The sequence below is a fragment of the Phalacrocorax carbo genome, chromosome 5, assembly GCF_963921805.1.
Source record: "Phalacrocorax carbo chromosome 5, bPhaCar2.1, whole genome shotgun sequence".
Lineage (NCBI taxonomy): Eukaryota > Metazoa > Chordata > Aves > Suliformes > Phalacrocoracidae > Phalacrocorax > Phalacrocorax carbo.
The window spans coordinates 43,967,721-43,991,201 of NC_087517.1; the positions used below are offsets into that span (position 1 = coordinate 43,967,721).

General features: G+C 48.0%; 1 protein-coding gene across 1 annotated transcript in view; it reads left to right on the forward strand.

Moving 5' to 3' along the window:
• The window catches only part of COL6A1 (collagen type VI alpha 1 chain), a 25,407-nt gene extending 12,046 nt beyond the window's left edge, over positions 1-13,361 (forward strand). The window contains 15 exon segments of the mRNA XM_064452226.1: positions 2,286-2,348; positions 2,852-2,914; positions 3,402-3,452; positions 3,537-3,572; positions 3,990-4,052; positions 4,543-4,608; positions 5,312-5,347; positions 5,694-5,730; positions 7,053-7,061; positions 7,935-8,068; positions 9,140-9,249; positions 9,557-9,740; positions 9,961-10,135; positions 10,513-10,542; positions 11,322-13,361. Of these exon segments, the coding sequence (XP_064308296.1) occupies positions 2,286-2,348; positions 2,852-2,914; positions 3,402-3,452; positions 3,537-3,572; positions 3,990-4,052; positions 4,543-4,608; positions 5,312-5,347; positions 5,694-5,730; positions 7,053-7,061; positions 7,935-8,068; positions 9,140-9,249; positions 9,557-9,740; positions 9,961-10,135; positions 10,513-10,542; positions 11,322-11,932 (1,668 nt within the window). The 3' untranslated portion in view covers positions 11,933-13,361.
• The last annotated feature ends 10,120 nt before the right edge of the window (positions 13,362-23,481 follow it).

A 23,481-nucleotide genomic window follows, 5' to 3' on the forward strand; every position in this document is an offset into this window, starting at 1 on the left:
ACTTGTCAGAGAGGGAAGCATTACAAAAGCAGCTCTGATGCCTCCCTAGACCAGAGACTGTCCCAGTGCCTGCAACGCTCCAGGGAGATTTCAAAAGCAGTTGCAAAGTGAGGACGTTTTTTCCATAAGCTGAGGAAGAATGCTTTTTCTTGGCCAAATTAAAAATAAATGTGTAATTGGGCTTGGCCAAGAGTAGGACTTTGGCAAACACAAGTGTTTTTTAAGCCGTGTTATCTGCAATCTCTGGCTCTTGGAGCATATTTTTCTTGGCAAGGGGAAAGGGCTCCTGCTAACCTATGACTCCCTTTCATCCTCATTCTATCTGAGAGAAGCTAAAGGTCAGCACACTTCCCTGGTCCTCATGGGCAGGTTTGGTGGTCACTCTTTATTCCTGGCCATGGTGCCCAGCCCTCCTGCAGTTCTTGTTACACCCGGAAAGGTAGTGGACAGGGAGCTGCTAAAGATTTCCTGACCCAAAATCCTTAATCTTCATAAAATCCTCCAGGGCCATAAGGGATTTGCACTGTGTGCTACAGTGAGGACATGTACAGCCAGTGCAAGCCAAGGGTGCTGCAGATCCAACTTTGGCTGATGTGAACGATCATGAGTTCCTGTCCCTCCTTCCCAGCTTTCTCTCTTCTGGGCTTTTGTGCAGAAATAAGGTCACATGCCTCTGAGCAGTTTAGTGCTCTGCAGTGTGTAATTTTAAGTCCTCTGCACCCACATATACGCCTTCCTGGAAGAAGGGTGCATGCGGCATGCGTAGATGTTTGACGCCAGCTTCTCCCAGCCGCTGTCGTGCGAAGAGGAGCAGAGACAACAGCTGGAGGGGATTTCAGCTTCCTCAGCTTTCAGATGGTGAGGGAGCAGATGCAAAGCTGGGCTAGGCTAAGCCACTGCACTGAGGCAGCTCCCAAAAAGCTCAGAGGTGCTGCTGGTACACTGAAGATATGGAGGATGCTTTTGGGCATGGACTGCTGCAATGCTGAAGCCTAGGTACCATTGAGCGAGTCCTGCCTTCCACCTGCCAGGAGACTGCAGTTGCGTGGCTTGTCACAGGGAACATTTCAAAGTTTGGGAGCCTTGAAATGCCGTGCCTGCTGCCTACAGCAGTGATGCTAGAGGGGCCAGTTGCCAAGCTATCGCTCTGTCCCACCATGGCTTGTTCTCTGCCTTCCCTCTGCCTGCCTCTGTCATGTCTGTTGCCGGGGGACTGGCTGAACACCCAGCTCTACCTGAGTGTTCCCTTGCTGGAGCATTTGGACCCATGGACATCATTACCCAATTGGTACCAATCATCATTGTCAGTCTCCTAGCATGCAAACCCCACAAAGTGGTGTTTGAACAAAGCAGAAGGTGAAGGGACTCCCTTGGACAGCTGTTGGAGGTCTCAGAGAAAAAAAATCTCCTCCCAGCTCCTCTCTTGTCTCTGGTCAGCCCTGTAGCTGATGGAGTGAGCGACCGCTGCCCAGATGGGATGTGGCAGAGTGACAGCTTTGGTCCATTCCAGCACATGCTGCCAGGGCTCTGCAGCCTCCTGAGGACAGAAACTTCCCGAAGCCACAAAAGGGCCTCTGGCAGCTGGGCTGCAACCCAGACATGTCCAAGCCCCAAGGCATGGGGAGGGCCGCTGCGGAGGGAGGTCTGTGTCACCTTCAGGGTGATGTGCTCCACCAAGGACCATTCTCTGCCCTGGGGACACCTCTGTCACAGCTGATGAGATGCCACTGTGCAACCCAGCTGTGCTTTGCTGCTAGAAAGCATCATCCCTATCTCCCTGGTCCTCTTTCCCACGAGGTCCTCTCTTACTGGACTGAGATGTGATAGCTTTTTGGGTATTGGAGGCTCTGCTCAGAAACTGCTTCCTTCCTCAGCCCAGCTGCCACTGAAAGCACAAGGTGTTCAATCCATGCCTGCAGTGCCACACCTCAGCCCAGAAAGCTTCTTGTTTTGGCTCATGCTCAGCAAGAATCTGGCCAGGGCTCCCTCCAACAGGGCTTTGGAGAGAAAGAGCATAAGGAAGCATGGGGAGCTGCAGTCTGTGCAGGCAGGGGTGCACTGAGGGAGCCAGGCACAACTCCTGAAGCATCTCCCCACCTGCGTTATCCCTGTCAATAGCTCCTTTCTTGTGAGGCTGGTTGAGGCAGAGGTGACTCACTAATGGATGACAGGCATGAGAAGGATGCTCCCACCCACCACATCATGAAATGAAGGGACCAGCCCTTCAGGGAAGGAGCAGTACCAAGAGAAGATCCCTGTTGTGAGAGTTCTTTGTGTTTCCCTAGGGTGAGGCTGGACCCCCAGGACCCAAGGGCTACAGGGGAGATGATGGCCCCCGCGGCAATGAGGTCAGTGCTGCTTCATCACTGCATCTTCTTGGGGGAGTGAATGAAGGGAAGACCAGAAGATGCTGCCCATTAGGGCTGTCCCCAAAACCATCAGAAAACCCTTGGAAACCTGTTGTAGGTACAAACTCAGGTGCTAGCTTCCTGGCAGGTACATTGAAACATTTTTCATGGGTCTTTAAGGCTATGACTGCCTTTTTTCCCACATCCCAGAGGCTGTTTTGTGGAGAGGGTATAGCCACACCATAAGCCATGTGGCCTCCCATCACAGAATCTGGGGGAGCTGCTCTCTTGAGGGCAGCCACCTGAATCTGCCAGGAGATCTGATTCCCAGGGCAGGGAGCAAGCTGAATCCCAAGCCCAGCTGTAGGCTTTGTATTGCTCTTGTATAAGCAAAACGTCTCCTGTGATGGACTCATGATAGGAGCTGGTTGCCTTAGAAGGCACCATCTTCCCAGCTCAAAGGATGGTGTGCAATGCTTGACTGCTGCTTCTGCTCCTTCCAGGGCCCAAAGGGATTGCCTGGAGCACCTGGGCTGCCAGGAGACCCTGGCCTGATGGGAGAAAGGGTGAGTGGTATTTGTCTGGGGGATTGCATGCCATGTGGAAAGGATGTAAAACAGGCTGGTTCCACACAGCATGGCCCACCTCAGGGAAAAAAGAAATTACATTCATACACAGCTGAGATACTGGGAAAAATTGCAAGCAGCCTGCTTTTGAATATGGATCACATCTGCAGGCTCAGAGAACCATATTTTGGGATGTACTTTCCAGCAACAGAGATCTGATACTTCCCAGTCTGTTCCCAGCCTATGGCCATATCCCCAGTCTCTGAGAGGGACAGTGTCACTCTCATCTCAGTGGCTGCCGCACAGGTCACACACAAGCAATATGGCCTTTTTACCTGCTTGCACATGTGTCCAACCCACCAGTTGCATATTTTTTGCACAGACATTTTGCTGTGGAGATAAACAGGCCAAGGAGGGGAGGATCCTGCTGCTGTGCTATCTAAAGGGTCTGCTTTTCATTATCTCACATTTCTCCCTTCTTTTCCAGGGGGAGGATGGCCCTCCTGGGAACGGCACGATTGGATTCACAGGCGCCCCAGTAAGACTTTTGTGCTGTTTTGAAGTTGTAAGACTGTTATTTTTCCTTGTCCAACCTAACAAGCTTCCCCTCCCTCCTCTCCAGGGGCAGCCAGGAGACAGAGGTGAACCTGGCATTAATGTAAGTGTGCTACTTCCTCATACACCCAACAGAAATTGCCCTGGCCGGTGGTTTGGCCCCTAAAGCCTCTCAATCAGCTGCATGGTGAAATGGGCTCCCTGAAGCAGCCTGCTTCTCTTTTCCTTCTGCCCACCTCTCCCTGCAGTGGATGCTTCTGGTGGGAGTGTCCCGCCTTGGTGCACTGGTAGTAACACCCAAGGGCAGAAGCCTGGGCTGAGTCCTCTCTGATGCAGCCCCAGAGCCAGATTTTGGGGTTGGGAGTGCTACCCAGGGGTGCAATTTGCTGCTAAGGAGCCTATACACTGCTCTTCACCCCCCTCCCAAGCCAGCTCTCACAAGGTCACTGCATACCAGCACCAACTTTACCAGGCTGACAACTGCTGTCCATGCAGGAGTCTTTTCTGTATTATTTTTCAGGGAACGAAAGGCTATCTTGGTCCTAAGGGTGATGAAGGAGAAGCTGGAGACCCTGGCAATGATGTGAGTTATCTGTACAAAGCAGAATCATCTTTCTCTGAACACAGTGCAGGAACTTCAGACTGGGTCTCTAACACTACCTTGCCTATGGGTCAGATCAGAACCCATCAGATTTTGTAAGTCTGCAAGCGCCCTTTGCCACTGAGCAGTGTCTGATGGCAAGGGGAGTTCTTTCCAGATGTTCGTTTTGTGTCCTACAGCTTATGGCTGGCAAACCTCCAGATCTGTTAGGTTGAGGTGGGTATCATCTCTGCAAGGTTTTGTATGCTTGCAGATAGCACCAATGATTACACCTGTGCTGCACCACTGTCCTGTGGAGGGAGATTTTCCCAGTGTCCATCACAATCCTCCCAAGTCCTAACTCGTTTGGTTGGGTACAGCAATCTTGGATAACATTTTGGTGGTTAAGCAGGTCTTGGCAGACATCTGGAGGAGAAGGTGCTGCACCCTGACACACACAGATTTGTGGATTTTGTTTTTGTTTCCATTCCAGAACCCAACTCCTGGCCCCAGGGGCATCAAAGGAGCGAAGGGCCACAGGGGACCTGAAGGCCGCCCGGTAAGTAAGGATCCTGGCAGGATTTGCACCAACGAGTGCAGCGTGCTGGGCTCCCAACAGCAGGGCTTACCACAGATTGCTGTGCTTGGCCCTACTCAAAGCAGGAGCAAGGCAGCTTGAAAACCTGTTGCTGTAGCCTGGTACACAGGTCTCTGAAATCATGTTCATACCAAATCAGGACAGAAAATACAGGCATTTGTGATTTTTCATGAGCAAAGCATTCTCATATGATCAGCTTCAGTAAGGACAAGCAGCCTTTTGGAGTGGCCATCCTGAACATGAAAGTGTTCCAGTTCGCGTCAAGTTTCCACTTGCTTGTGTTGCCTCACATTGGCCTGGAGGCTACAAGGCAGGCATCTTCCAAGCAGATGGCATCCATCCATCCCCTGGGTGCTGTGAGGACAATGCCAAACCGTGACGTGTGTGTGTGTGTGTGCTTGCTGCCTGCAGCAAGGGCTTGCCTTCCCACTTCTGTGGGCATGGCATGCATGGAGGTGGGTCTCCTTCCCCCCACCCCTGTGCAGCCCCAGGGCATTGTGCAAGCAAGCAGATGTACCTGCTCAAAACCCAGTGCAGGGGCCAGCATCTGGAAAGTCAAGACACTTTTCTAGACTCTGCATTGCTTAGCAAGGTATCAGCAGAGTACACTGCAGATAGGACTGGCTGCTCTTCTAACTGCTCTCTCCATGCTTCTGTTTGACAGGGACCACCAGGACCTGTGGGGCCTCCAGGACCAGATGTGAGTGAGACAGGATCGGGGTGCTGCTTGCTTGCTTGGCCTGTGCTTCCCTTGCCCCGTATGATGTCTCCTGGGAGGGGGTCACTGCTGGGGAAGCCTCGTGCTCCCAGGCTGGGTGGTGGCTACCCCCAATTACTGTCCCAGAGAGTCTCACTGGCCAGATTTCCTTTATGTCAGTCCATCACCAGCAAGTCCTCTCTATAGTGCACCCCTCTTACACGTTACTCATTTCCAGATCAGGACCTGCTTTGAGGGCGCATAGCAGCAGTAGGGGCGGTGGGCAGCACCCGGGAGCCAGGAAGCTGCCTTCACTGTTATTCAAACATTTCCTTACCTCTGTTTTCAGGAATGTGAAATCTTGGACATCATCATGAAGATGTGCTGTGAGTATCCCTGCACCATTCCTCCCTCCTGCTGAGCAGGAAGTACCTGCTTTTTCTGTCCTGTAGCAAGCAGGGCCATCCCCAGGCAGCATGGAGAAGGATGCCATGGGCATTGCTCCCCTTCCACAAGTTCACAGTTAAGTCAATGAGCTGGGGAAGAGGTGGGGTGGTCCTCCCTGCAGCTGGGACAGCAACCCAAAAGAGGCAAATCAGGGAACTGCTTGAGCAAGGCTATTGGAGAGCTACAGAAATGATCAGGGGACCGGAGCATCTCTCTTATGAGGGAAGGCTGAGAGACCTGGGTCTTTCAGCCTGGAGAAGATAAGACTAAGGGGGATCTTGTCAATACTTATAAATATCTGAAGGGTAGGTGTCAAGAGGATGGGGCCAGACTCTTTTCAGTGGTGCCCAACGACAGGACAATGGGCACTGGGCACAAGTCGGAACACAGCAAGTTCCACCTAAACATGAGAAAAAGCTTCTATACTGTGAGGGTGACAGAGCAGTGGAACAGGCTTCCCAGAGAGGTGGTGGAATCTTCTTCCCTGCTGACATTCAAAACCCACGTGGACATGGTTCTGGGCACTCTGCTCTGGGTATACTTGCTCAAGCAGAGGGGTTGGACCAGATGATCTCTAGAGGTCCCTTCAAACCCCTACCATTCTGCAATGCTGTGACTTCCAGCTTGATCTAGATCTAGATCTCTAGAGTAGGTTGTGCAATTGTGTTTTACTTGTGCGTGCTGCAGCCTGGTTTACTGTGTCTGTGGCGCTGTACACATGCAACTACCCTTGAGGGCAAATACAAGAAAAGTTGTGTAAAATATTTGTGGGGACCAATTTACAATGTTTTTTCCTGAAATACCAGGGCCTGACTTTCTCCCTTCAGAAAGAGAGGCCTGTTCTGGGGTGTCCTGCTATGGGGGGCAGCAGTACACATGTGCTGCAAAGGGTTTCTGGCCCACAGCCAGTAATTAAGTGCTGGAAGGATGCAGGGTACTTAGGGAACTGAGTTTGAGCTCCATGCTCTGGTGATTCACTTAATCCACCCAGGATTAGGTTTTAAATTTATTTAAATAAGAATGCATCAGATGTGCGGAAGCAGAGCTCTGCTGCACGCAGTGGTCTAGGTCAGGGCACCACAATCTGAAACAGGCAAGAGATCTGTATATTTCAAATGGAAGGGAAACATCCATGAGTTTGAATTCTCCAGACCAGGTGTCTTTAGGTTTGCAGAAACACAAACCTGCAGTCTTCATTAGCATGTGAAAAACTCTTGTGTCAAGCATTTTAACATTCTCTCTTTCTCTCCCTTCCCTCTAGCTTGCTGTGGTGAGTGTTACTCTGCAAATGTTCACTAGCCCTTCTCCTTGCTTGCACCCTTCCCTTCCCCTGCTCCTTGCCTCCTGCTATGGAGAAGTGGTGAGAGGCTGGGAGGGAGGACCAAGCATGAGCAAGGCAGGGGAGAGAAGCGAGCGTTCCCCAAGAGTGCTCTGTGGATTTAGAGGATGCTGTAGCTGGGTCCTACAACTGGAAAACTGTTGTTGAGGTGCCCTGTGCTAGCAAACTGCTGACGGATTTTATCCACACTTTTCACAGTCAAAAGGGACGTCAATTCAGCCCACGCTGTGGATCTAGCTCTGTTCTCCTCCTTCCAAATCCTGTGCTGGTCTGCAGAGAAATGTGCTGGATTTTTTTCTTTGATGCTGTCCCGATGGGTTGGGTTTGCAGTCCAAAATCTTGAAGGAAGAGCGAAAGGCACATGATGTCCTTCAGCTCTGGGAAAGAGAGGAGCAAGCTGAGTCAGCCTCCTCCAGCCCATCAGTGTCACCTCTGTCCTCCTGGGCTGAGTTGTTCTTCCTGAATGGAAGAACTGAGAAGGCTTATGAGGAAATGGGTTTTGGAATAATTACTGGGTATTTTAAGGGTACTCACAGCTTAAAAATTTTATGTGTCTTAAGGGGCACTGAGCAAAATACAAATGGAAAAATCAGTAAACTGATTCTCAAGACTGCCATGCAGCTATTTTGCTGCTTTATTTTACACTGTGCTTTGCGGGTAGATCAGACACAGGCACCCACCTGGTCAGCACTAACAGCAGACATCAGCTTCTTGCTTTGGTATGCCTCCCTGCAAAACATGCTGCTCTGAGCAAGCTGCTCAGATAGAAAACACAAGACCCTCCACTCCTGTGTCTTGCTGCAGAGTGCACCTGCGGTCCTGTCGACCTCCTATTCGTGTTGGATAGCTCGGAGAGCATTGGCCTGCAGAACTTCCAGATTGCCAAGGACTTCATCATCAAAGTCATCGATCGCCTGAGCAAGGACGAGCGTGTGAAGGTGAGATTTCCACTGAGTGCCAGGATACACTTGTGTGCACTCACTTATTTTTCACTGCAGGCAGAAAAAAATGGGGTGATGCCTCCACTCTAAAGAGCCTCCTCAAGGCTTAGCTTCAAGTGTGTAACTGGGGTGGGTCTTGATTCCTCCCAGATTCCTAAAGTGGTGGAGGTGAAACAGCAGTTTGTTGTCCCAAAATATAGACATTTCATCCTTTCTGGGCAAAGGGACTCTGCCTGCTGTGGCTGTGAACTCTTTCCTGCATGTCCCAGAGCAGATAGCTCATAAAGTGTTTGCCTGCTCAACCAGTCTCTCAGTCTCTTCCTTGTCCTGATGAGCATTTCAGGTGGCTGGAGTAGATAACTTGAGGTGTGTTGCAACTTCCCCTAGCTCCCTGATGGCCAGCCCCCAAGCTTAGGTTTAGGTTACCAGTTAAACACACTACTAAAAAGGATCTTTGCAGCCCAAACATCAATATTGTCCCAGTGGTGAGTCTTTCAGTCTGAGGAGGGACACACAAATGCTTACTTTCCTAATTCTTCCCTGGTAACCCGCTGTGTGTGTGAAACTTCATTTACCTCTGTGATTTGGAATGGATGTTTGGTATCCAGTCTTTCCTTAATGCATAACCAGACACATCTGTAGCACACAGGCTGTAAAACCACTACAACCTACTGTTGGATACCTGTGTGAGCATGCATGGGTCTCTTTGGCTGGCAAAGTAGTAACAAGCAGAAAGGCTAGAGCTAGGCAGCAAATCTGCTGTGTTGGAGGAAAACCAAAAGTTTTGAAAAAAAGATCTATTCCTAGCCACCCACCATGGCCAGTGGCTTGTGTTGAGATCACTGAGCCATGAAACCTGGGTTTGGGTTTTGTTTCACTGACTGGCTCACTGAATTGGTCTCCATGTGCATCCAGTCCTGTTGTGGCTCCTTCTGCCTGGAATAAGGCACAGGAGAGATGGCAAAGCATGCTGTGAAAGCATTCAGTACAAACCACCAGCAGGATTTCTGAGTTCTCCAGAGCCCCCTGAGGTATCTGATCCTAATTGGTTTCTGTTTTTCCCAATAGTTTGAAGCTGGGGAGTCCCGTGTCGGCGTTGTGCAGTACAGCCATGACAATACGCAGGAGCTGGTGGCCATGGGGGATGCCAACATAGACAACATCGGGGCGCTCAAACAGTGAGTCTGGGGGGGCTCAATGCATCATACAGAGACCTGACCCAGGGACACCTTCTCACCTTCCATCCTCCATCTCCAGGCCAGCAGGTCCAGCAAATGCAAGGATGATAAATATTCTTCAGTGGAAAGTAGTGGTTGGTGGCATTGTAGGTGGTGTTGAGGCCAAGGAGCTTGCCAGTTTTCCACCCAAAGCCCCATGCAGGAATGTTGCCCTGCCTCACAAGTGTGTCAGAGAGATGTATTCCCTGGGGCTCCTTCAGTATCCATGGGGCAGAGTTTGCAGGCTCACTGGTGTCTGTGCTTGCAGGGCAGTCAAGAACCTGAAATGGATAGCTGGGGGCACCTACACTGGAGAAGCCCTGCAGTTCACCAAAGACAACCTGCTGCGGAGATTCACATCTGACAAGCGTGTTGCCATTGTCATCACAGATGGACGCTCTGACACACTGCGGGACCCTACCCCACTCAACTCTCTGTGTGATATCACCCCGGTAAGGGCACAGGGGAAGCACCCTGCCTGTAGGGAACCACCACAGAGAGCTGTGCATCAGAGTAGCGCAGGCTCTCTGAGTGTCTCCATGTCTTTGCTACCCAAGTCTAGGGCAAGGGGGACACGTTACTAGAAGCACTCTCACAAAGCGACAGGCATTCAAGTTTATGAATGCATTAAATGATAAATGCATCTGGTGATGAACTTTAACTTCCCTACAGGTGGTCTCCCTTGGGATAGGCGACATTTTCCGGAACCCTCCAAATCCAGATCACCTGAATGACATCGCTTGTTTAAGCAGACCAACCAGGCCAGGACTGTCCATTCAAAGGGACAACTATGCCGAGCTCCTGGATGACACCTTCTTGCAGAACATCACCTCATACGTCTGCCAAGGTGGGTGGAAGGTTGTGGCTCAGCCAAAGGGTAAGAGGTGCAGGCTGTCCTCCCTTGCCTTCCCCCAGTCATGCTTTGAAGCAGGCATTGAGGGAAGGGAACGGCTTTCAAGGTTTAGTTAAATAAGGGACAAAGACATCCCGTGTTTCAGATCACTTTGCTGCTGGGTCCAAGTCCTCTCTTGCTGCAGGACATCTCTGTGCACAGCATTTTTCAAGTACACACCTCTGTGCTTTCTGGTGCATGTTTATAGCCTTTGCACACACCTTGCACGATGGGGCTGTGACCAAGGTGAGCATTTGTGGCTCTGTGGGAAGCTATAGAAGTGGTTTTACTGGGTGAGCTGGTGACATTACTCTTTCTAATTTTCTCAACAGAGAAGAAATGTCCGGACTACACCTGCCCAAGTGAGTAGTGACTCCTGATGCCACACAAAGAGGTTGTGGGTGCTGTGGTGGGGGAAGAGGGAGTTTGCATTTGCGGGAATGCATAGCTTGGAGACCTCTAGTAACAGGGAGACTTCTGGGCTGGAGAAGTGAACAAGCCTTGTCAGACACTTGCAGGGTCTCTCACACACATGCCAGCCCAAAGCACCTGGGGGAAAAGCCTAGACAGTTGCTTTTCTGGCACCTCAAACCCAGAGAGAAAGCTGTGCCAGGTTTTAGCTCTCACAGGCTTTAGCTGAGGCAGGTGATGAGATCAATTGCTATGTGGTGGCGGGAGCACAAGGAAAAATCAGCACCATGGCAGGGATATTTGAGAAAGGTGCTTGAAAAGTGAGTATGGAGAGAAACTTAGTGGGGTACACCTCCAAGTTAGAAGCATATGCAATCCTCAGACTCATCATGGAGAGAAGCCAGCCTCAAGAGATTAAGTGGTTCACCAGACATGCAAGGACAGCACTGTATTTAAGCAACAAGAGTCACTAGGTTATCTAAGACAGATAAGTACATGGGAATGCAGCCTGTCATAAACCAAATAAAAAAAGGAATGAAAAGGTAAAAGGAAAAGTGTAGGACAGCACTGGGGTAGGGGAAACCAAGCTAGCAAATACCCAGAGAATGGGGATTTCCCAAGTCTGTCAGGGCAGGAAGTCTGCGAGACAGCTGCTGACTTCACCAACTTTCCATGGAAGAGGCAGGAGGAGAAATGCAGCATAACGAGCCCTGGGCTTTTCCCTTTACAGTCACCTTCACTGGGCTTGCAGACATCACATTGCTGGTGGACAGCTCCACCAGCGTGGGGAGCAAGAACTTCGAGACTACCAAGAAATTTGTGAAGCGGCTGGCAGAGCGGTTCCTGGAGGCTGGCAAGCCTGCCGATGACTCCGTGCGCGTCTCGGTGGTCCAGTACAGCGGCAGAAACCAGCAGAAAGTGGAAGCTCAGTTCCAGTACAACTACACTGTCATCGCCAAAGCCATTGACAACATGGAGTTCATTAACGATGCCACGGACATCAATGCCGCTCTGCGGTACGTCACAGCGCTATACCAGAAGTCTTCCCGTGCTGAGGCAAAGAAGAGGGTGCTAGTGTTTTCTGATGGCAACTCTCAAGGGATCACTGCGAGGGCCATTGAGAGGGCTGTGCAGGAAGCTCAGCAGGCTGGCATTGAGATCTACGTGCTGGCAGTGGGCAGCCAAGCCAATGAGCCCAACATCCGTGTCCTGGTCACGGGGAAGAGTGCAGATTATGATGTGGTCTATGGGGAGCGCCACCTCTTCCGTGTGCCTGACTATACCTCTCTGCTGCGTGGTGTGTTCTACCAAACTGTCTCTAGGAAGATAGCTGTTGACTGAGCTTCTGGGTGGGTTTCTGCCAAGGCCATGCCTGCTTCTGTCTCACCTTAAAAATGAAAACCAACCAAAACCAAAAAATTAACAGTATTCTTGACCAGCCTGAGGAATTTGCATCTATGCAGATAACCATAGTGCCACAGCCTGGCTGTGCATAGTACCCTTCCCTCTCCCCTGCTTCATCATCTGCATCTCTACTCTGTTAGCCTCAAACTTCCCTCCCTGCCCATGACTGCCTCTCCCTCCCCACAGCAGGCAAACACAAACACACCTAGCACCAGAACCCCAATAGCAACCTCATCCCACTGGTTTTTGTCAAGAAAGAATCAGGATGAGTATTTTTGTACCACTAAGGACTAACCTGGTCTCATAAGGCTGATTGTCCTCTTTTCAGATACAGATTTTTTTGTTCATTTGCTTCTTTCTTTCATACATCAGCTGAGCACTTGCCCAGCTCACAATGTTCCTAATCCAATGTTGTGCTTCAAGTTAAATGTTCAACACTTCAGCAAGCTTTGAGAGGGGATCATTGTCATGGCCAGCAGGTTTGGTTCATGCTTGGTGGGGGAGGGCTAGACTGCATTGCCTAAGCTGGGTGGAAGCATCTCTGGCCTCCAATGACACGGGATGGGGCACTGACTTCCCAGGGCTGGAGTGGAGGTGGGTGGTAGAGCATCCTGCAGCCCTGACACTCCCACTCAGGACAAGGAAGCTGGGCACTGACCAAATGAAGGATGGACAGCAGCCATTGGGGAGGGGGGAAACCCTAGAAGAAGCTATGTAACTGCATTCCTTCACTAGCTGATCTTATGGTCCTACAGTAAAACCAGGAACCTCATGAATAACCTGATGACTTGTGTTTTAGTCCAAGCTCTATTCTGGAAAATCTCTCTGAGCCCAGTTAGTGGTGGGTTTTTTAATTTTTTTCTTTTCAGAAGTGCCAAGCTGTCTAATTCCCAGTGAGCTTTCTGGGAGTACTGTTTCCATAGGAACATCTAAGATTTAGGCACCTGGGCCCAAGGGAAACCCACTAACTGTACTATATATTGAATTAAGGCCTCATCCAGCTCAGCAAAGTCAAGGGAAAGGCTGCCATTATATGCCAGGGACTTTGATTCACACCCTACAGATATACTGACAAAGGTGCTATCACTACATGGGTGATGCGGGCCCTTGGTGTTTACACAGTTGTTTCCAGGACCACGCTGAAGATGTGGTTCGACTGGGTGCGATTTTATTTCAGTGCTTCCATTGGTGCTCTTGCTATGAAATAATGCGTTTCTGAGAAAGCAGCAGTGATTGCCAGGTATTGGCATCCCAAACTCTTTACTTTGTATCCAACAATCCATTGTATAAGTTAGTTCTATTTTATGTCTGTGTTTTACCAAAATTGTCCACTTTGGAAATTCGTCAAATAAATTGTTTTCCACAATCTCGTTGGAAGTTTGTCTGACTTGAATTTCAAGGGCTCCAAATATTCAAAAAGTCACCTGGTAAAATAAAGGCTACTTGGATCTGGGAGGACTCCAGCAGAACTTCTAACAGAACTGTAAGGGGTAGACGAAAAGAGATCTATTACTTTTACATCACATATCTGGCAATTATTGGATTTGATATATATACTGTGAATTTCCTTCACCTATTATATAGTGCAGAAAAATTTTATGAGAAGAGCACCAAGCTCTCAAAGCATGGGAAATGCTTATGCAGCTTCTGTTTACCTTCTGGTTGCAAAACCCCCCCAAACTACACAGGTAGGTACTGTTGTTTCCAGAAGACCAGATACAGAGGGATGGTGATCATCAGGTGAAGACATAAACTATATTTGCTTTCTGCTTATGTTCAGCATCTCTCCTTAGTACATCATTTCCTGGGCACATAGGGATGCTGCTCTGCAGACAGGGCTATGGTGGAGGTATCAAACCCCTCATCCAGCTTTGCCAGGCTCAGTGCTCCCCAGGCATTTGTTTTGCATCCTACAACAGCTCTAAAGGGTGCCTGTCTTTGGGGAAGCTCCCAGGCCATACCTGTACATCCCAGGGGTTTGTTGCAACCTTGCACTGTGGATGCATGCACAGCCACTTGAGCTCCAGACAGTGGACACATTCATGACCTCTTTCTGTAATGGAGAGGCCACTGCCTTGCTTCCCCCTTGTCTCATGTCCTCCTCTAAGTCATGCTGTCCTTGCCAAGCACCTCAGCTGAGATGCTTGTTGGGCTCCCTGACTGTCCCACAGCACTGGGGACACCTCACTCACAGCTGGAAAGTCTGAGGACCCCCTCTCGGAAGGCTCTGCAGGTGGCTGCAATTTGTCCTGCTCTCTTCTCCATGGAAAGTTAGGAAAAAATGCCTTTACATCTGCCCTAAGAAAGGTGGTTATTGTTACAGCTAAAGAAGTATTTCTTAATGGTCTGCTGCAGTCCTCGGCGTGAATCATCCATGAAGGAAGGGAACAAGATACAGAGAAGACCCTGGGTTACACACCTGCTGCTAGGGCTGCCCAGTCAGTGGGATGCACTGCTGTCAGCAAGCGGGGGTGGGAAAAGGGGGCAGCCCCTGCCCCACACAGCTCCTGCACCCTCCCATGGGTATGCCCCCCTCACAGCCCAGGTGAGCCATGTTAAATGCAAGGATGCAAAAGGCAGATGGAGAAAGCTCTCTCTGACTTTGGGCTGGTTTACAGCTTTTTTTTTTTCTAAAAAAGCAGGTAGCAGGAGGGATTTTTTCCTGCTTCTGTGTGCTCTCCCCTTCCCCCGCCACCTCCCCAGCCGTGCCTTGCTTTTTCCCTTTACTGAAAGGGGAAGAAAATCCCAAATCAGCAAAAATTGTTGGTTCCCAAGCCTCAGTTCTGGAGTGTTTGTCAATTTTACCCATTAGAAAAATCTGAACATTCCCTTTAAATTCCAGTTTTCCCAGAATAAACACAGTTTTAAACAGAGCCTGGTGAAGATCTGTCTTTCCCAGAAGACAGGGACCAGCAGGGATTTTTCAGCAGTGCCCCATGCCTTGTGTTTAGGTGTGCTGCCTTGGCTCTCCCCACGCTTGTGCACTGTCCAGGCAGGATCATGGAAGCCCTTCTCAGGTGTTCAGGCCAAAGTCAGCCCCAATATGCTGGACCCACTTTGTCTTCCATTTCTGGTTATATTTACTCCCCTTTTTTCAGTCACAATTTTTATGCTTCCATTACAGGGAATGTAAAAAATGCCTCTGCCTGCGGGCCTGCTTTGTTAAACTTCAGATGTTTTCCAGATGTTCAGTGAGGGTTTTTATGTAACAACGGCAGAATTTGGGCCACGTTTCTCTGTTTTCCTCTGACTAAGTTCTCATTTGAGGCAATGCTGATTCACAGACCTTCATGGGAAGGTGATGGCCTGGGGAGGGAGGAGATTGCTGAGGCCCCTTTACCAATGTGGTTGGACTTCTAAAACACATACTCTAAAAGCAATGCAAAAAAACAACAGCACAACAGGCTGGGACAGTACTGTGGGACTGCAATCCTAAAGGACAGAGCAAAAAGTGATGTAAGAGAGGTAAACTGGTAAGTGAGAGATAAATATCCTGCCCAGTTAGCTCCTGTAAATAAGACCATAAGACTGCTCACACTTGGAAGCACCAGGAGCTCAGCTACACCTGCTCACTGGCACTGCTCATCTGCCCAGACATACCGAGCTTTGTGGCTGCAGCTCTGGAGCAGGTCTGAAGATTAATTGATTTCCCTGGTCATTGTTTCTCCATGGACATCAAATATGGCACGAGGCCTTGCCTGGCACCATGTAGTGTACCCGTACAGCCCTGAGGTCTAAGTTGTTTCCATGCACTGTGGTCAGTGCTTGCTCCCACCACCAACTGGAAGACACAGTGGCATCATGAATGTTACCTCTGCAACCCTGGGCAGCCCTGTTCCCCAGAGGCACTTGCCTGGACAGCAAAGGACTGCTGAAGACCACAGGGCAGTCAGGGCAACTCTTACCCCAGCCTGAAGCCCCGTAGCCCAGCCAAATTCCTGTTGACGATGTTAGCACTAGACCTCAAGCTGTATAATAATAAATAGCTGCTCTAAGGATGATTTGGAATTTTGTTTTCAAAATTATTTAAGAGCTTTTCCTGTGCTTACAATTTTCCTAAGAAGCAGAGGCCCATTGTCTAGCCTCTCCTAGCTGTAACAGCAGAATAACCAAATGTTCAAATGCCTCTCATTATCCTAGGGTTTAGGATTTGTTTTAACTCTATTATTCCCAAATGTGCTTTAGTTTAAGCTTTGCATTATTTTGTCCAATTGCATGGATCTCCCCTGAAAAAGAAATCATATTGTATAAGGGGAAAGAATCATGGTGTACGTAAGCTTGTGGGCAAACAGCTGAGGAAAGACTGTAACCCATCAAGAAATACAGGGTTGACACACAGAAATAATTCTGAGCAAACGCAAGACTATGGAGGAAGACCATTGTACATCCACCCCCAACAAACACTGTCATCATACTTCTTCATGTAAAGGATCTAGAATCTGATGGCCTCCCATAACATTGCATAGGACAGGGGAGCATCACCAAAGCATGGTGCAGTGCTGGGAGACATGCATATAACAATTTTAGTTTTTGCTAATTCCTATCAATAATTAAGACATTTATATTATAGGCACCTATGTAATAACCAGACTAAGGTGTTGTATTCTGGTTTAGGCTAAGAAGTTAGACAAACAATGACTTTTTAGCTCTACGCTTAATAATGTCTTCTTTGATTGCCCTTAACTAAGCCCACGCTCAACAAGCATACTCTGCCAGAGTCTTTCCCCTCAAAATTTCTCCTCACTGTTAGGAGATCAGGCTGGGTCCACAGTGTTCTCTTTCCGCGCTTTTCTGCAGAAAGTGTATGTTGCATCAGCCCAATTCCTTGGTTGCCCCTGGCTGGCTGTGGCATTGCTCCTGGGACCTGTGGCAGCAGAGAGCTCTGGAGGACGTATGGCAGGAGGGAAGCTGCAGCCAGGTGGCCCACCAGTTGCCTCACCAAGAAGTTGAGAGGACTGTTCATATACTTCTGAACTGAGCAAGCAATGCTGTTTAATATCTATTTTTTCTGTTTTTCTTGTTTCATTTAAATAATTTTGTACACATGTGGTCATCCCTGCCAGACATGGAAACTACAGTGGTGCTGACAGGAGCACCCTGAGACAATGACACAGCCTTCCCAGTGAGGACTGGGAATGCATGGAGTGACTTAGCCCCATGAAATATCGTTGTAGCCCTTCCACCTCAGCAGAGCAGCGCTCCCAGTCCCATCCATTGCTGCAGACGCCTGCAGGAAACACTTTGTCTCAGCTTCATTGTACCTGTGAAAATATTGGAGTTTAATGTCCAAGCCACCGAACCAGGCAAAAATGCAACCCTGGGCATCTCTTCTTGATGGTAATACATTAAAAGGGAAAATAGAATGAAATAGCAGAAGCTGTAGACAATGTGCTTTTGGTGTGGCACTTTATTCTGGGTAACTCCAAAGGTCCTGGGAGATAAACTGTTTCTTGAAATGAGATGAGTTTTCTAGTGGTGAAAAATCATGCAAGAAACTTTGGGGCCCATCTATTTTTACAACGTCGTCTGGTTTGACTGCATAAAGTGTACGCTGTAGCAGTCCTGGTATAACCACAGACTTAAGTCTCTGTCTAAAATTATTTTTTTTTCCACAATCTGTTGGCCAAATACAAGATGCTGCCTTGTCGAACTTAGGTTTCTTTAGTCACTGAAGCATTGAGGAATAAGGCATGAAGAGGTCATTAAGCCCATTTTCTACCTTAAAGGTATGTTTTATCCCCCAGGCTGCATATTTGTTCCCCTGTCAGACAGGTGTTTGTCCAGTCTTAAAGAGCTCTGAACACAGAGGCTTTACCATATCTGCAGACAGTCTGTTTTAGTGGAAATCACTGCTGCTATTTACAGTGCTGCAAATAATGGTGCTGGTGGTATTTCTGGAGAACATGACATAGTGTCCAGCCTAAGTACCTCTTGCTGCCATTAAGCCTGTTACTTCTTGTCATTTCTACTGTGGACACAAAAGTCATTTATCAGCTGAGGTCTCTTATTTGTGTTTTCTTTTTTCTCTCATGACCTGAAAACCTGGTTCTTGTTCACAGTGCCAGAAGTCTATGGGAGCACTTGAAGGTAAGGCTATGGCAAAAAGTCCAGAGACCTGTTCCCAGCCATGGCACCTATGGAGAAGGTCCTCATAGCAGACGTGTTCTTCACAGCAGCAATCTGGACAAAATTTGCTAAACTGGTAGGGGTCTGATGGCAGTGAGGGTCCCCTTACTCTTTGGTCCTGGGTCTGTTTGGGGTTGTTTTCATACATTATCAAACAGTTTGCATGGCCAATCTTTCTTTTCCAGTTGGCCCGTAGATTAGTTACACAACGATTATTTAATTTTGAGACCTCTACTCACCATAAAGGTATTGTAGGGACAGGGCAAGGCCTTTCTGAGCCCCCGTGGAGCAGATTAATAACCCAAACAAGACTTCTGGCAAGAGACCCTCAAGACGTTTGTTTTGCACTATTATCCTAGAGACTAGGAAGAGATTGAGGCACAAATTGTCTGTATACAGGCAGCTTTGACACAACTTTTGTGGAAGGCAGCCTCTAGTTTACATGTGGATTAGTCGAACTTTCTCAGTTAGCCATCTTCAGAAACAAGCTTATGCTAGCCAGCAGCAAATATTTTTTGAAGCTGTAATTTAAAATCTGACCTGTTATCCTGGAAAATATGGGCCTCAGAGAGGTCCCAGTCACAGAGGTGAAGCCAGGAAATGCTTGACAGAAGGAAATAAATAGCACCCTTCTACAGAATCAAACTGAGGAGAAGAGACAGCCTGCCAGACCTTAGATGTGCACTCTGATGTGCAGGCAAGTCTGGCTGCTCCAGCAGCATGCAGGGATGGTGTATCCTGCAAGCCAATAACTGAAAACCATCAGTGGACTTTGTGCTTCCTGAATCACTTAGTTTCAAAATAGCCAGCTTCATGTTTCAGCTTTGCAATGACCCATCATCTCCCAGTGCTCCTTCTCCTGTCTGTTGGGACAGGGTCTCCTGCTGGGGCTATGTCCCACAGGGGAAGGAACACAGGCTGCTATGGCACGGAGCATCACTGCCAATGGCCTGAAAAGCCTCTGAAAAGAAGATGAAGTCTATATGAAATGGAACAAAATATATGTCTACAGCAGTTTTTACATCAGCATGTGAGAGCCCCGAAAGCCTCACAGTAATTTCAGGTACTTACCAGGACTTGCCCTTCCTAAGCATGCCAGTTTGTACTCTGACCCCTCAGGGAGATGTGAAATGAAATACTAAGGCAGATTTATGTGTTTCATAGACTAGCTGGGACAGACATTGGCAGCTACCTACCTGGGCCTCATCCAGCATCTCTGGTGGGAGGGAAAAGCCCCCATCTTACCAAACCTTGTCATTCACACTTTGACCCTAGACGAGCCTGTCTTTTCTTGGGATGCTCTCAGGGTCATTCCTGCTAACACTTCATTTTTTTTCCTTTTGCTAAGGATGATCCCTGTTGGCTGCCAAGCTGAAAATAACTAGAAGTAGGTAATTTTGTTGCTAATCCCTCCTTTCCCTTTCCATGGGGTGTAATGGCTCTTCCAGCTTTCCAGAAGATTTTTCTTGTGTTAGGACTGGGGGATCAACTCCTACTGGCATGGTTAAGTCTCAGATGCTGCTGTAAGCCAGAAAGGGATATCTGCTGTGTCACAAATGCATCTCTTGCAGTCAGACAGAACCAAATCAGGCATCAGATGCCTAGCCCTACATTGCATGACCTCGTACCGCATTCAAGGTGTATCCAACACAGATACTGTCTAGCCCTAGCAGCAGGAAGTCCTGGCCCATGGAGGTCAGCCAGCAGTTTCAAGATGTATCTTGCAATAGATATTGCATGCAAGCAAGGACTCTGAAGCCCCCTTTGCCTGTGCTGGTAGTGCCCTGGTCCTGGCCTGAGACAGCTGATGGGGAGAGGCAGTGGAAGGACAAGCTGCAGACAGTGTGGGTCTGAAGAACTCCATTTTGAAAGCAAGCTTTTTTACATGGCACAAACCTGGTGTAATGAGATCCTAAAGATCATAAACATGATCCTAAGATTGCTCCTAACGTTTGTCTTTCTTTTCTTCTGCCCAACAAGCAAATCCCATAACCCTCAACTAGCATTTTTCATGGCTTAAGAGAAAGCAAACAGGGCAGGAATATGAGTGCACGTAAACACCTAGATCCCACAGTTTTTCACTGCCCCAAAAGCACAGAGAAAAGGCATATCTGTCAGACCCTGGCTGGTGTTTCTTTCTTGGCTTAGTCCTAGAAAGCAGTTCAAACCTTCATAAACATGGATATCAGCTCAAAGTGCTTGTCTACAGCTTCTGAAATCCCTGCAAATCCTTCTCTTGCCCTAAAAGAATCCAAACCCTCAGGAGCCACAAAGCATTTGCTCCTTTGTTCGAGCTGTGCATATTTCTACATAAATAGGAAATTCAGCCTGGGGTATTTCTGAGGGCTCTGGATTTCTGATAGTACCCCTGGTGATAAAATTACCCCTGAGTATAAAATTATGTCTTGGTTAATGAGAGAGCTAAACACAGTTACTTATGCTATTTTCTAAGGGACCTGAAGTACTTGAGATTTTTCAAAGGCAGCTTGTAAAACCAGTGTGTTGCTTTTCTAGGGCAAGCCTGTCCTGGATAAAGCTCAGGCCATGAACTGCAGTTTTTTCTGGCTCCAAGAGTCTAGTGTGGAAGCACTGGGCATGTACTTAAAAAGATGCAGCTGAGGGCGGGGAGATGAGTTCCATCTGGAGCTCTGCAGCTCCTTTGAAAAGTGTGTCAAAAGGGGTCTGGCATGCGGGGGAAATAAGAACATGTGGCAGATCACTGCACTCAAAACCAGCTGTCCCAACAGCAGCCTGGGATGCAACCTGAACGCCACCCCCAGGGTGCAGCGAGGTGATGTTGAAAGTGTCATTTACTACTTTGTAAAGCAAGGCAGTAGCAGACTAGCCTTGCATAAATTTCCCTCTGCAAGATCCCTAGGTCTCACAGGTTCTATCCCATGGGAAGACCCATGCTTGATGTTGGAAGACCACGTGCTCCCTGGTGCAGGAGGAGGGCTGCATGCAAAGACAGCAATATTGTTCTGAGGCCACATATGCTTCAAGCTTGTGCAATCTAGCTAAGGGTCTCAGGGACCCTACTGTTCCCAGTTTCAGTTGATGGCTCATCATCTAGACCACATTGTCCCTTTGCTATGCAAACTGGCTGTCTTGCCAACTCATTTGCAAGCAGATGGCCACTGAGAATTCAGTGCTGGCAAACCTAAATTGAGTGGCTTCAGTCTTCATAGTCACAAGGGAGTCTGGGATTTCCTGCAAATTCAGGGTCCCTTAGGTTCACATTGTGGTATGTTTTATGCAAGGCCTGGGAAGCCCCTCATGCATGTGGCAAGGTATGGCCAAGAAATACTCTGCTGATAGATGCTGCACCACTGAATGGTGAGTCAACCATGGCATTCTTTATGCAGAATTCAGGCATTGCCCCATCCCAGGAGCTGTCTCATCTGGTTGATGACAGGCTGCTGTGTCAGTGTCCTGACAGACTCAGTCTGGCTGCTAGACAGGTACCACTCAAGGATCAAAGGAAGAAAGCATGCTCTCTGGGAAGCTTTTCTGTATCCTTTTTGGTGTAGGGAAAGGAATTCACAAGAGAAGGTAACTTGGTTTGAGAAACTACAACGCAGCACTGTCTGGCCAACATAGCAACAACGGATATGAATGTGCCATATAGGTATGGGGCCAGGGAGGCATCACACAATTCAAACACTTCTGCTTTGAAATCAGAAAATCAGTTTCTGATTGTCTTGTGTCTGGCCTAGAGGTAATGCTGGAAGATACTTTAAACAAGATTGTTAACAAAGGTGTTTGTATATTTGTTGCTTGTGATGTCTGGTGGGTTATTAGGTAAAGACAAGAGCTAGAAAAATATTTTGGGAGCTGTTTTGTGGGTGGGGTGTTGCAAAACAAAGAAATTAATAGTTGGCCCAAGACCAAAACTGTAAGAGATATGGGAACTGAACCTCTCTCCCTTGATTCCCATGTGCAAGAGATTGTGTGAAAACCATCCTGAGTGCACAAGGGACACAAGGCAAAGGCAATGATGAGCAAAAAAGTCAAGCTCCTACTCAGGCATGCTTCTGGCATAACGATTTCTGCCCTCTCTCAAAGTGCATGGAGCATGGGAGCATCTTACCAAGACCCCTATACTGGCTGAATCCTGTACGCCAATGCCAGGCCAGATGCCTTCTTTTATAAGCCTTTTTGGGGGTAATTAATTGCCTATAGCTTGAGCTATCTTCAGTGAAGACACCTTCATCTAAGCTAATCAATTAGGGCCTCTTCATAGCAGGGACAAGAAATAAATATATCTGAAGTAAAATTAACCTGACCACTATCAGACAGGTCAGAGGGTGACAAACTGGTCCATACAAGTCCCATTTCTCTCCATGGGTTATAAAGGGGGTCATGGTGGTTGTTTCAGAAGTCCATGGCTACCTGTGATCCCAGGATTAGACATCACCCTTCAGCTTCTATACAGTATTATAATGTATTTTTGTGCAATTTTTCATAAGCTCAGCTAGTTGAATCAAGCCCGTGACCACTGTATCTCCAGTATTTTTACACTCCATTGATTTTGATAGCCAAATTAGAAGCATGTGTTCACTGCACAGTTGCAAAATTGGAACTGAATTGGTACTCAGTTGACCCACAAACACTGTTTTCCTATTGCACATAAGTGAGTGAGTGCTTGATAGCAACTGGAAAGAACATGTGTGCTACATTAGTAAAAATAGATTTATTACTTTAGACATTTTTTTCCAGGAAATTTGCATCAAGAGTCAAAAAAGTCTCTTTTATTCTATTAAAACATTTGAAATATAGTCTTATAAGGAAAAAAATCATTCAGTGAATAGCAGCCTGATAGTTTTTACTAATTTTTTAGGAGAAATTTAGTAAGCAAGTGATTTTAATAGGATGTTGTGGGGAACTCACTGTTGAACTGAAAATTTTTCTGTTTGAATATTTCTATTTCAGTATTCTTCTTCTATTACTATTCTGAAGTAAACTTCAGAAGTTGATCTTTTTCCCAAACTGGATGGGTTTTACCAGAATTAGTCTATGTCATGAAGTAGATACCGTTCTGGCTTTAAAGTTGCCCAACATGATATGATGAGTTCTGTAACTGAACGTGAGCCAGCAGTGCGCCCTTGCAGCCAAGAAGGCCAACAACGTCTTGGGCTGCATTAGAAAGAATAGTGCTGGGCAGGCCAAGGGAGGTGATCCTTCCCCTCTGCTCAACACTGGAGTGCTGTGTCCAGTGTTGGGCTTCTCAGGACAAGAGAGAGATGGATATGCTGCAGAACGTCCAACAAAGGGCCATCAAGATAATGAATGGATTGGAGCGTCTCTCATACAGGAAGAGGCAGTGAGAGTTGGGACTGTTCATACTGGAGAGGTCTCAG